The sequence below is a fragment of the Lactuca sativa genome, chromosome 1 (assembly GCF_002870075.4).
Source record: "Lactuca sativa cultivar Salinas chromosome 1, Lsat_Salinas_v11, whole genome shotgun sequence".
NCBI lineage: Eukaryota > Viridiplantae > Streptophyta > Magnoliopsida > Asterales > Asteraceae > Lactuca > Lactuca sativa.
The window spans coordinates 55974731-55989492 of NC_056623.2; the positions used below are offsets into that span (position 1 = coordinate 55974731).

General features: G+C 37.0%; 1 protein-coding gene across 1 annotated transcript; it reads right to left on the reverse strand.

The window, feature by feature from the left end:
- Window positions 1-6673: 6673 nt before the first annotated feature.
- On the reverse strand, window positions 6674-8693 carry LOC111891326 (uncharacterized). The gene is made up of 2 exons (XM_023887385.1): window positions 8441-8693; window positions 6674-7893 (listed from the first exon to the last, which is right to left on the reverse strand). The coding sequence occupies exons 1-2, from the start codon at window positions 8691-8693 to the stop codon at window positions 6674-6676; spliced, it is 1473 nt and encodes a 490-aa protein (XP_023743153.1).
- Window positions 8694-14762: the final 6069 nt, after the last annotated feature.

Below are 14762 nucleotides of genomic sequence, written 5' to 3' on the forward strand. Positions count from 1 at the left end.
TTGCTTGATTAAGTAGATATATCCATATCTGCTATAATCATCTGTAAAAGTCACGTAGAAGCGGCAAGCATCCCTTGTGGTGGATCTAAAGGGCCTGCATACATCGGTGTGTATGAGCTCCAATAAACCCTCACCCCTTTCACAAGTGCCAGTAAAGGGTGACTTGGTCATCTTCCAAAGTAAACAAGATTCACACGTGTCATCGTCCCTAAGGTCGAACGACTCCAACAGTCCATCCTTTTGGAGTTGGGCTATGCGTTTCTTGTTGACATGGCCAAGGCGATAATGCCACAAGCATGCTTTGTCTAGACTAGTAGACGAATCAATATTCAAAACATTATTTCCTAAATTATCAACAATCATCACAGATTCATAAATCCCATTAGAAGGTAATGCATTGAAATAAAAGACACCATTCAAATAAACGTTAATAGAACCATTACTATTATCAAAAGAATATCTGAAACCTTGTCTAAACAACCCGTGAAAAGAAATAATGTTTCTCGCCATATCTGGCGCATAACAACAATTCTCTAAATCTATCCCTAACCCATTATTTAACACTAAAGAATAAACACCGACTCTGGTCACAGGCGACGATCTTTTGTTTCCCATAATCAGGTTCATCTTCCCATGTTCCATCTTCTTACTTCTTTTTAGGCCCTGCATATCATAACAAATGTGGTAACCACACCCTGTCTCAAGAACCCATGAAGTAGCAAATGATGAGTTATTAGATTTAATAGAATACATACCTGCAAAAGTGGGCTTGATCTTCCCATCTCTTATGTCCTGCATATATTGTGGGCAGCTTCGCTTCCAGTGGCCCTTTTGGTGGCAATAGAAGCACTCTGCTTCTTTGGGATCGGAAGAGGGCTTAGCAGGGCCAGCTTTGGTCCCACTTGAGGACGAACAATCACGGGGTTTCCCCTTATGGTGGCTCTTACATGGAGCCTTCCTCTTTTTGCCCTTTCCTTGACCTATTGCCATCACAGGAGCGGCCACAGCAGGGGACGGTGCAACGGAATTGTCTTTGAGGTTGCTCTCAGCAGTCCTCGAGAGTCCTTGGAGCTTGCTCAAGGAGACCTCCTCTTTGTTCATATGGTAGGTCATCCTGAACTGATTGTAGCAGGAGGGCAAGGAGTGGAGGATTATGTCGATAGCCAAATCCTCATCAAACTTAACATTAAGTTTGAGAAGACGATCAACATACCTCTACATTCTCTGCAAATGAGAGGTTAGGGATTCTCCACTCCCCATCTTAGCGGTGATCATGTTAGTAATGATCTCATAGCGCTCTTGCCTCGCGCTCTGGTGATACCTGTCCAGCAAATCCTGATGCATTTCATATGGGTACATGTCCTCATAGGACTTTTGGAGTTCGAGGTTCATGGTGGCCAGCATGATGCAGTGAACTTTCGTGGCATCACGCTCATGGGCCTCAAAGGCGGCCAATTCCTTAGGAATAGCAACATCTGGGATGATCTTCTCAAGCTTTTCATCGAGGACATATTCTTTGTCCTCGTAGCGAGTGATCATGCGGATATACCTCATCCACTCGTTGAAGTTTGAACCATCAAATGTCACTTTCTGACACAAGTTCATCAACGAGAATGACCCAGAAGCGTTGTTGTTGTTGTTTGCAGACATCTGAAAAAGAATGGAACAAAGTTTGATTAGAAACGAATCCCTAATTAAACACCCAAATGAGAAATTAGGGCTAGGATCCAACAACATTATTTACAACTTAGAAAGGGATGTCGTACTCTAAAAGTAAATAATTTGAAGGTAAGTGAATGACGATTCACTAATTCTCACCATGAAAAACGAAAAAAGTAATTTAGGTTTTAAATGTATTGAAAACTCATAGATCTTTGAGATTCATTGAACTTTTCAATGGCATGTTTAAATCTCGATATGCATTTCAAATTTGCGACTGGGATGCCGAGGATCGCAAACAAATTTGTGTATAACCATGCGAATCAACGTGGTGCACTCAATGTTTCCATCACCTAATCAATGTGCCGGTAAACCACACACGCTCCATTGATCTATGACAAACATCGAGTCACCCTTCGCTACCAATGTCATCCCCAAATTGATGTGCCGGTTAACCACACACGCTCCATCAATGTTTGACAAGGGTACGAAGTGTAATTCCATGGATTAGCATCATTTTCACATTTTACCCTAAAGTAACTAGGAATGGGAATTTGTAAAATATGTAGTTACTTTATGATCAACATTATACTTTTAATGAGGAGAGGGTTGCCCTATCCTACCCGTTCGGCTAACGACCCTCCACCAGTCAAGCAAGCAGTAGGTGTGAGTGTACACCCATTAAGCGCCATTTTATAGGCAGCAACCTTATACCCACCTTATAGACCGGCTTCATGAATGAGGCCTACTAACGGTAAGACTAGCATTTTAAGTTACATATATATATATATATATATATATATATATATATATATATATATATATATATATATATTAATTAAGCTTGTAATAATATATAATAGTATAGGGTTGAATTTTAAACTTGTAAAATTCTAAGGGTTTGAAATTAAGATTACTCAAAATTAAACTTTTAATCATGAATTCAAATTTCAAAACTTGAGGGCAAGAATTGAACATTTCAAAACACAAGGGATCAAATAACAAATAATTCAACTGACCAATTAATTTCATAATTATCTATATTTGACCTAATCTTGATTTTAGTCATTAGATAATTACCAAATAATTTTAAATAATCCATATTTATCACATAAACAACTAATATTTAAAAGATTTAAAATTATCTATTCTTTTGGCAAGGATAAACACTTAATTAAGATAAAATTCGGATTTTAACTTCATAAAACAAATTAAGCATCAAGTCCAAGTCAAAACAGCAGCCAAAACCCGAAAATCCCTCTGCCTGACGAACTGACTCGCCGAGTCAGACCTGGACTCGCCGAGTAGGGGTTAACTCGCCGAGTCCAGATACTGACTCGCCGAGTTGAGTCGGGCAAGGGCCAAAAACTCGATTTTCAGCAAATAAATCAGTTAAGCATCACATACAACCGAAACCAATCAAGGCTCTGATACCACTGATGGGTTTTATGCATAAGAAACATTCCTATGTGCTCATGCAAACCCTAATGCTTGGATCTAGGTTTCACTATTGAACATGATTTGATTCCAAGACTTACAAACCCTAATCTAGCATATAAACAACTAAATTAACATATAGAATCAGATCTAGATGTTTACCTCTTCAATTGTTGGCTTAGATCTTCTCTTTCTTCTTTTCTTGAGCTTAGAGACACAAATGCAACTCCTCTAATGGTTCACAAACCCCACAAGCAAGAAGGCAATATGAGAGAGGGAGAGAGAGGCTAGAAATCGGCCTAGGGATCTCTTAGAATCAAGTGGTAGCCGAATTCAATACCCTAGGGGTCATATTTATAGTTACAGGTTACTAGGGTTTCAGTCTAAACCCTAATGGACAGCTTAGCCACCAAGCAGCCCATGGAACCTTCTGGAATAAGGCCTTGGATGAAAATATGATGGATACCCATCATAATTTCGTTCCCCCTTAAGCCCATTAGGTTTCCTTAACCTAAAACTCAACTATCATACATTTGACAGTTTATACCCCTTTATTCAATTAATCTCTTTTGATCATCAAATTAATTCCTAATTAATTTATGAACAATACTATTTAAATAAATATGATTTCTCCTTTAATATATTATTCTTATAATATATTAATAAATCATAATACTCTCTCTTTCTCCTTAAATTACCTTGTCAAGTTGCTTTGGAGAAGGCAACCCAAAAGGACCATGCACAACCGGGTCAACTACATACCAAATATAGTTACGGGCTTAGACACTATTCCAACATATACTACCTTCCATATCTACCCGTGCTTTCCTCAATGATTGCTTCGATTTCACCAGGTCCCTTTACTGATACCCCTTCCCACTAACCTCATCCTAGGCTTCCCTAGGGCACTCTCCGACCTACTCTCCGCCATCAGCTGCACAGGAGCCCCTACCATTTCCCCCTAACTAACTTGTAGGTACTGTTACATATGCACTCCTTAGTTAGTTGGAAATAGCCAGAACCCCTATAGCATAAAGCAAGCAGCATTTGTGCATCGAGTAACCAAATCAGGCATAACCTATACAGGCCATCCTACTGCTGACTAAACAGCCCTAGCATACAGCTCATACAATAGGCATATAAGGCATCCTCCTAGATCCTCAGCCCTAACTAGCACGCGATTATCATAATCATATATCAAGAACACAAGGCATCTTCCTAGATCCTTAGTCCTATTCTAGCATGCAATTCTAAATCAAGCCATATAGCATAACATAACATGTATGGGTATCTTGGGGAAAACTTACTTGAGCCCGGCCGGTCGCATTCATCACACACCTTGTCTTTCGTAAAATCCTTTCGCTTAGATTTTTAGAAAACCATTTTATTGTAAAAATCTTTTAGCCCCTTAGTTTGAGTGCAGACACCCCCGAGGGCGTGTCCGAATCCCTCAAACCAGGGCTCTGATACAAACTTGTAACATCCCAAAATTTAAGCCTAAAAATTTCATTTTTGATTAATTAATCCATAAAACATTCACTAGGAAATATTGTATAAATACGTCATCTCAAAACCAAGTATCATGTCTGAAACACACAACCATGAATAAATGACATATCAGAGTACAATCCCAGAAAACACTGTGCGGAAATCATATGTGAGTGTGTGTGATGCCATGCTAAGCCACCGGTTCCTTCCCCTTGGATGAAGAGGTACCTGAAACCAAAAACTGAAACTGTAAGCACAAAGCTTAGTGAGTTCCCCCATCATACCATATACCATACAACACCATCGGTATCTTTCAACCGGTAATCGTCATCGGTATCTTTCAACCGATAATCATCATCGGTATCTTTCAACCGGTAATCGTCATCGGTATCTTTCAACCGGTAACTGCGGACTATTCCACCCCCTACAACTAGCATACAATAGCAAGATATAAGCACGCATTCAGACATATCCAGGTACTGACCTACCCCTTGGTCCTACGGACCACTATCAGGGAATTTATCCCTATCATGCAACATATCATACAGATGTAACACATAACCAAACGCATACCAAACCAAGATAGATTATCACAAACACAATTATCTTCTAAATACTCCTCAATGGTGGTCCGACATTGTGGCCTTAGACCCACCCCTACTAGAAGGTAACTCACATCGTATCTGCTGAACTGTGCGGGAATCCTCTGACTGCTGCCGCGGCTGCTCCGGAAGTTCTCCGACTAAAATTCCCACAAAACACTTAGTCAGAAACTGACATCTACCCTTAGGGTAAAATGACCATTTTACCCCTTGACCAAGTCAAAGTCAAAGTCTACTTCCATTTCACCTGACTCGCCGAGTTGACTCGTCAACTCGCCGAGTCCCTATCCTTTCATCAGACCTCATACCCATCTCTACTCGTCGAGTTAGGCGATGAGTCGACGAGTCTTCCTTCTAAATGAAGACCGACTGAATCCACATCTGACTTGCCGAGTTGTATGAACAACTCGTCGAGTTCATCATCGACTGATACTCACGTCCTGACTTGACTCGCCGAGTTGTATGAACAACTCGTCGAGTTACTCTTCATCCTATAAACATGTTCTGTCCTCGACTCGCCGAGTGGATGAACAACTCGCCGAGTTCCATGAAGATTGCCTTGGACTCGCCGAGTCCGTTCATGCACTCGCTGAGTACCATGAATTCCCAGAACACTTTACTTAGTCCAGAACGTTGGGTCACTCCCCGGGACTCCCTAAAACCCTTCCACACTCAACTGGTCCTTACAACCCTCACTGATATGGGACCAAAACCCTTGGACTCGCTGAGTCCAGGAATGGACTCGCCAAGTCTAGCACATTCCATACTAAGAACTTTGATTTCTGATGTACAACACTTAACCAAATGATAGATCCACGCCCCTAAACTCGATCTAGCACGTAAAGTTACAAACTTTACGTGCATGCATGGGACATTAGAGCTTAAAAGGCTCTAGAAAGGTTCTTTTGTTGCATGGGGCCTTCCTTGGTGCAAAAAGCAACCTAGATCTGACTTGTGGCTCATAAAATGACATACTACAGAAGCCCAAACCCCCAACCATGTTTGTAAACATGGTTGGCCACCAAAAATGGCTTATAAAAGCCCTAAATCACCCCAAAGAGGGATCTAACAAAAGAATGAGCAAGGTTCAGACTTTATACCTTCCAAAGACTGCAAATGATGAGCCAAACTCGAATCCTTCAGTCCCCTCTTGATCTTTCTATGCTCTTCCTTCTTCCTTGAGACCAAAACTCACAAGAATCACATAAAAAGCCTTAGATCTTCACAAAAACGGATAGGGTTTGCTATGAGGAGTGTTTGGGAGCATAAAGGGAAAAGGGAGGCTGTATAAGGTCGTTTAAATAGGGTGCACACCCCTGGATTAGGGTTTTTGTCCAAACAGTGGCTACTCGCCGAGTCCGCAACTTAAACCCCGCACCTCATCTCGCTTCTACTCGGCGAGTCAGTCCTTCGACTCGCCGAGTCCAAGGACAAAAATGCAAAAATAAGGAAGATTTAATAACAGAACACATACCAAGAACCAGGTGCTACAGACGAAGAAGCTCTGTTGCAGACTCATTAAATCTATAATTCAACTCTTGCAATTGACTATCAATAGCAACAATGAATAGTTCAACTTGGTAGTGGTGCTCTGTGGTTATATTGTCTTTTTCACAACGTTGGTGAATTACATATCTATTATTTTCATTCATATTATGGACAGGAATGCTATTTTTCTCACAAAAACAAACCACTTGATCCAAACGAGATTGCCAAACTTCATCTATCAACTGTTGAATCAATACTTTTGTTGTAGAAACCAAGGCAAGAGCATTAACAATATCTATAGGTTCTTGTTGTAAACTTTGGCAAAGCTTGTAAATTATCCCCATCAGATCTTTCATCATGTGCATAACAATGATAAAATCGAATGATAGTGCATGTGTAAGTGCATATTCTGCATCGCCTCTTTGACAAGATGTAGAACCTTTTATAGCAATGTCATGCAATACTGCACAAGATGGACCAAACAATCTCATCCAACTACATATTGATTTGAAATGAGAACTCCACCTAGTATCTCTAGGCCTTTGCAGTGTTTGTATTTGATTTGTGCCTTTTCCACTCTCAAGCTCTCCAACCTCGACTAAATGAGAAATTTCAACAATTTGAGCATCTTGCAGTTGATCATTACGTTTGGAGGAAGAATATATGACATTAACTACAAAGTTTAAAGTCTCAAAGAAGTTATGTACCTCGAACACATCTTTAGACGAAACAACTAGAGCCAATTGCAGTTGATGGGCAAAACAAGGTATATAATAAGCATACGAACATTCCTTTAATAATAAAGCTTTCAACCCATTCCATTCTCCACACATGTTACTATCCCCATCATATCCTTGACCTCGAATGTCTTGAACACTAAGTTTATGATAAGATAAATAAGATAATATCTCATTTTTCAAGGTCAATGAAGTTTTATCTTTAACATGAACTAAGTCCAAAAATCTTTCTTTGACATTCCCATCTTCGTCGACAAATCTGACAACAATAGCCATTTGCTCTTTCTTAGATTCATCTTGAGACTCGTCAACTATTAAACAAAACTTTGACATCCTGATTTCATCACGAATTTCTTTTTGTACATTTGTATCTAAAACACATAGTATTTCTTTTTGGATATCAGGTGATGTGGACTTTGCATTTTGAGGAGCATTTTCTAGTACAACATTAGCAACAGGCTTGTTATAAGAAGCAAGGAACTCTATCAATTCAAGGAAATTCCCTTAATTTCTTGAGTTAGGTCGTTCATCATGACCTCTTAAAGCACATCCTTGAAACATGAGCCATTTAATGGCCTCAATAGAAACCTTAAGGCATAGTCTATTATCCATAACTTGTTGGGTCGCTTGCTTCCCTATCACATTATCTATGTGACATAGCTGGTTTTTTAAATCTTTATAACATCTAACAGAAAAATTATTTATTGAGGTTGGAGTCTTACCTTCATGTGTAATGAAAGCACAGTCTTTGCCACAGTTTACCCTTTTCCATCTATTAAACCTTGATACAATAAATTTATCTTACCTTACTTTGCCAATATGTTTTTTTCTTGAATAGAAAGCAAGGGAAACAAAATGCAACATCCTTTTTCCCAGAATATTCCAACCACCAAAAATTCTTGAACCAAGTTTGTTGAAAACCGCGCATAGATCCGCTACGACCACTAAGACTAAACGGATACTTTGATTTTTAAAGTTGGTATGGTCCAAGTTTAATATATAATCGTCTAATCTCGTTATGTTGGTTACTTGTATAACTTAAGATTGACGGTCGTTCTCCTGGATCACGAATCAAAGAATCGAATTTCACCTCTCCTAAGTCTGACATATCAATTTTTTCGGTTTCAATACTATTGGGCTCTTTAATGTTACAATTCTTATCAGATTGTGGGGGTGCATTATGAACATCTTCTTTAGTATTATCACTAACCGGATGCAATTGTGGATCACACACATCTTCTACTCGTTTGAAAAATGAATTGATGGTTCTTTTCTTGCTCATAGTTTACCCTATAAATTTATAATTGTAATAAACTAAATTAGCAAACCATATGCTTGTAACTACTTACGATCTTCAAATTGTTAATATAATCAATTACAAATTACTAAAAAAACTAAACGTAATACAAATAAAAAATTACCTTATTAATTGATGTAGCAAGAGACGGAAGTAAAAGCAAGAAACTGACGCTCGTCGTCAATTAATTGAAAAGGGATAGGTAATTTATGTCTTTGACTCTTCGTGACTAGGTTTAACATTAAAAGCTAATTATACCAATCAAATTAAAGAATAGTATTACTTGGGTCTTAGGCCACTCTTAGTCATGTATCTAATTAGTTATGTCCAAGGTTCTAAAAAGCTCGTGATGGCTCCGCCATGGCGTGCCACGACTCCAAGGCTTGCACATGCCGCCAAGCTTTGCCAAAACGCCGCCTTAACTCATATATATGTATAAAAATGAATAATAGTTTAAAATACATATAAAAATATTAATTATATAGAAAATTGCCGCCTTAAGTCACGCCTTACAAACGTCGTGACTCGCCAAGGCTCAGAAAAGCTTGAGGCTTGACATTGCCACCAAGTCACGCCTTACGTTATTTAGAACCTTGGTTATGTCCAATTCCAAAAGAAAAAAAAAAACCCCATATGGTTCTGGTTTAATTTGCTAACGCCGTAAAAATCAAAAACATTAAAGGGGGACAATAGGCATGTACATATTATATTATTACCAGACGAATTCTCGCGTGTGCGCGACACATGTTAAAAATATATTGTTAGAATATAGTTTTCAGACACCTTTTAGTTAATTCGATTCATCAATTTAAGTTTTTTTATTATTTGATATTTTACATTAGGTTTTAAATTTTACACTACAATCTTAAGCTTATTTGATATATTAATGTAGGTTACTTATTTAACTATATATTGAAGTTAACAAATTAAGTATATCATATGGATAAGTCACAAATTCTTCCATTTATGATAATGTTTACAAATAAAAGCACATTTAAGTTAATAAATTAAGTATATTGTATAGAAATATGAAAAGTTTGGGGTTTTAAATTAATGTGGTGAAAGAAAATATGCTTCATTTATAATATAGTATGATATGATATGGACTTTTAAATTAATTGATGGGCTTTGACTAGATCTATAGTACTAACATTTGTATTGGGGGAGGCTAGGCATCCGCCAACCCCTCCATTCCCCCCACCACTAGTTGCAATAGTAATGTGTGGCCTCTTTGGGGTATAGTGATACGTTGAGAGTGACTGGGTATAGTGACGTCAACTTTTAAATAGATAGAGACAACTTTCGTTCTCAATCTGGCTGTGTATTTACATTAAATGGAGGAGTAGTTACTTGGAAAAGTTCCAAGCAAGACACGATGACTGATTCTACATGTGAATCAGAGTACATAGTAGCAAGTGAAGCTTCAAAAGAAGCAACAAGGTTGAAAAACCTCATCGGAGATCTTGGAATTGTCCCAACCATTCAAGAAGCAATGGAAATTTTATGCGATAATGAAGGATCGATTTCTTTAACCAAAGAACCGAGAGATCATGGCAAGTCAAGACATGTCGACAAAAAATACCATTACATCCGACATAGAAAATAAGAAAGTCATCTCATAGTGAAGAGATTCTCGTCAGAAGATAATCCTACTGATCCTCTCACAAAGGCTTTGAGTAGGATTAAGAATAGACAACATGCTATGAGCATTGAATTGAGATATGACATTAGTTTTAGTAGTTTGATGATTAGTTTGAAACTTGTAACAAAAATAAGTGTAATTGACTTTTGGTGATTAAATTATAGAGATTATTTATTAGTTTGTTTACTACCTTTGTCAATTATTTATTCTTATATTTCATTTTGAATGTTTTACTTCCCGGGTAATCTAATTATCCAAAGTCCACAGTCGTTCACTGGGAAGTAAGTATAAGACTGTCATGAATTGGGTTGTAGATTGTCTAAAGAGGTTAGACATAGCAATTGTAATGCTACAACATTCATGAGTATTTAGAAATGGAGATTTAAGTATTGGATTGACCCACGCTTAGATAACTATTTCATAGATTATATAACGAGTAATGTTGAGACGATACTATCTTATATTCTTGAAAATGAGATATATGAGTTGTAATTTACAATTCAGTCTATGAGAATTACTAAGAGAATAAGTTGTTTACCAATGCGAATACGTGCAAACTTATAAAAATATCGTTATTTTCATGCATTCTCGCTAATTATTATTTATTTTTGTTCTCACACAACGTTTTTCACTCATTTTCATTCTGACAGAATACGACCCAATAAACATTCTAACAGAAATGAGAATAATAATAATCAGTATATAATAACCTCATAGGAGATTTAATTAGTGAGAATGTGTGTTAATGACAATAGTTATGTAAGATTGAATGTATTCGCATTTCTAAACAACTTATTCTCTTAATAATTCTCATAGCATACGATATCTGCACCATAATTAATTAGAATACAATAACTTAAGCATATATATATATATATATATATATATATATATATATATATATATATATATATATATATATATATATATACACACACACGGTTAGGTTCATGTTAGACGGCCTAATTTTGTGAGATCGTGAGACACAATCATAGCCACTCATTTAGTAGATAAAACAAAAACATTTTTAAAATTCAAAATAATTGAAAATTTTCGAATTTTTTTTTCCAATATTATTTTCGGAATATATATTTTCCGAAAAAAATAAATAAATAAATACAAAAAAATACATTTTTTACATATTTTAGTAGAATATTTAGAATATTCTCAAAATCATATTAGAAATGTACAGTGTAATATTCTATTAGAATATTTCACGTATTTAAAAAAAACAATAATTTTTTTTAGGTAAATACAGTTCCAAAAATAATAATTAAAAAAAAGAAATTTTTAGATTTTTCATTTTATTTTGCATTTTAAAATTATTTTTAGATTTGATCTTACGGTCTCACAAAATTAGCATGGTCTCAAATAAACTTGAACATATATTTATATATATATATATATATATATATATATATATATATATATATATATAAGGTGATGCGACGCTCGTGTTTCTAGGCTAGACATTAATGATGATGTAATAGTTTAGGTTAACCTTTGTAACCCGTCTTGAAATAATAAAGATGTATTATTTGAGTATTATGTGTTTTGTGCTTAATTTTGTGACTTAAATGAATTAAGGATGAAAATAAGTGTCAAAATGAAATGTTAGATAAACCCGATATCTATGAAGGATGTGGTAGTGGTCGTGGTAAGGTTTACGAATATAAAAACAATCTGAAATCTGAGTCATAACGAAGAAGTTAAACCGAGAGCATGCATAAAAAGAACGTCCAAATATGACTTCGTATGAGGAATTTATGATTTTTCTAAGTTTCGACTTAGCAATATACAACCCAAATCTCGAAATTGAGATCGAGTGATATTTGGCCGAAACAATCTAAACGAGAATAGAAGATCTCATCGTTAATAGTCCAACGGTAAAAAGACAGACAAAAACGAACGTCGGATGAAGACGTTATGATTTTATAACGGAGTTTTCCTGTCCCGGCCTACTAAAAATAAGATAATAAAAATAAAGTCAAAATTTGCCGATGGAGTCTAAACAAACGTTGTAGAGTATAGTCTCACCTACGCGTGGATATAAAGAACGTCGAAAACGGAGCTCGTATGCGAAAGTTATGCAATTTTGAAGTTTGCTATGTCGGTGTATGCTAAGCGTAATGGAGTACGCCCAACGTACCCGTATGCATGAACTGAAATGGGCCATGTTGACCTGACCCAATACTCGAGTGCATGAGTCCGTAAGCAATGACGCATTCGGTTTGATCCGAAGAGTACACCCAACGTAACCGAAGTATACCCAGCGTACTGCTTGTAGAGGCATTACGCCCAACGTAATCAAGATTTACGCCCAACATAAATCGAGGTTTCAGCCCCTATAAATAGAATTTGTGGGCTGCCGAATTTGGTTACTCATTTCTTTCTCTCTCTCCTGTTTTACCTCGTTTTACGTGAAAGCTTTAGCCCCGAAGCTCCGGTATCAATCCCGAGACTCGAAGCAAGTCCCGAAGCCCCGAGGATCCCAAGAAGTAAGTATTCGAGCCGAAACTCTGCCCGCGTAAAGACCGGTTTTGGAGAAAATGTCCCGGTTTTATCGTAATAGATTATTTTAAGAGACGAGGTGTTGTCTGATCTTCGTCTTATCAAGTGAGTGTGTAGTTACTTTCTTCTAACATATAAATACGAAGTATTCTCTATAAAATACGTGTTGTGTATATATGTTATGTGTTATTTGAAAATGAGTATTGATTGGATGTTTTATACATGTGTTATGTTGTGTGTGTGTGTGTGTGTATATATATATATATATATATATATATATATATATATATATATATATTATCTACAAAGATGTTGGGTAGAACATGGGTAGATAGTGGGTGTGTGATGAAATAAAATGATGAGAGACCTCGATGTTGATGTTGTTAATCTAGTAATTTAGCGGAGTATGGATGACGACCACAGACTCTTTCTAAACAGTCATGTGGAACCCTGGCAGGTTCATAACGTGTAGGTGTTGTGGACGATGTGTTCACCGGTGTACTCTATCCCCCTCATGGTTTCCTAAGGACATTTATTGTTGAGGAAACCCCTTGGCAGTAGTGTCCATCCCGATGAAAATCCTAGATTAGGTCCCTGGTAATAGATGTTGTTTTAGGGACGTAAAGCGAGGATAACGGGAATGGGTAATCGGGTTATTGTTGGTTGGTGAAATTAAATATAATTATTTATTGTGGGTTGAAAACCCTATATGCTCACCAGGCTCTCAAGCCTGACCCACTCAGTTTCTTTGTATTACAGGTAGTGGCGTGATAGCATAAGTTGGGGAACTTGTGAAGATATTTTTGTTATAGACCAGTAGTTTTATATAACTATGTAAGGTCTATGTTTTATTGTTTATGCTTTTGTGTCTGTATCAAAACATGACATCCCAAGTTTTGATATATAATGAAAATACATTTCTTTAAGAAATGCTTTGATAAATCTTATTTTATCATGTAGTGTTTTGGGGGCAAATTCCGCAACTCTTTTTAAATCGATGGATTTACACTGAAATTATTTTAAAAGCATAAATGAAACCGGTCTTTTATGGCCGTGATTTTGGGGATGTCACAGTTGGTATCAGAGCATTAGTTTAAGAGAACTAGGAAATTGTAGGATTTCTAGATTTAAACTTAGAATGCTAAGTGAAGATTTTGAGATGAGTGTTTGTTATATTTTCGACATGAGCACAATTTTATTTTAGGAAAGTTTCCTAAAATGCTTTTATGTGATATATGTTATATGTTTGCCATATATTATACTATTTGTTCGGATCTATGGTTTGTTGCCAACCGGATTCGGAAACCTCATGTGTTTAGGATTCTAAGCGTAGGATTACGGTATTAGAACTAGCATGTAAATGTTTAGGAGTGATAAGGATGATTTAATTATCTATCATGGATGAGGATCTAATTTCACCTTATTCGGTGTGTAGACCAAAATAGTAAGAACCAGAAGTGGCATTGGAAGCGCAGATGAAAACAGGAATCAACCACCTGTGATTGAGCGAGTACCTGTTGTAGCAGCAACACCTGAGCCAATGACAATGACTGGGGTACAAGCGATGATCCAAATGATGTTGGATCGTCAAATGGAAGAAACTAGGCGTCTGCTCCAGCAGAATTGCGAAGAATCTTCAACGCCAATTGAACATCCCGAATTGAATGAAGGGCATTCGGAAGGAGGAAACTCCAGTGGGACTATTGGTCAAGCCAACCCACCGATTGTTAGGCAAGTCAACCAGGATGGAGGAAATGATGGGCGTGGGTGCAAGTACAAGGATTTCATGGCATCTAAGCCACCATGTCTATCTGGAAGCCCGACGCCGGTGGAAGTTATAAAATGGATCACCAAAATGGAGACAATGTTCGAGAGTTGCGAATGCAACAACAGACAGAAGA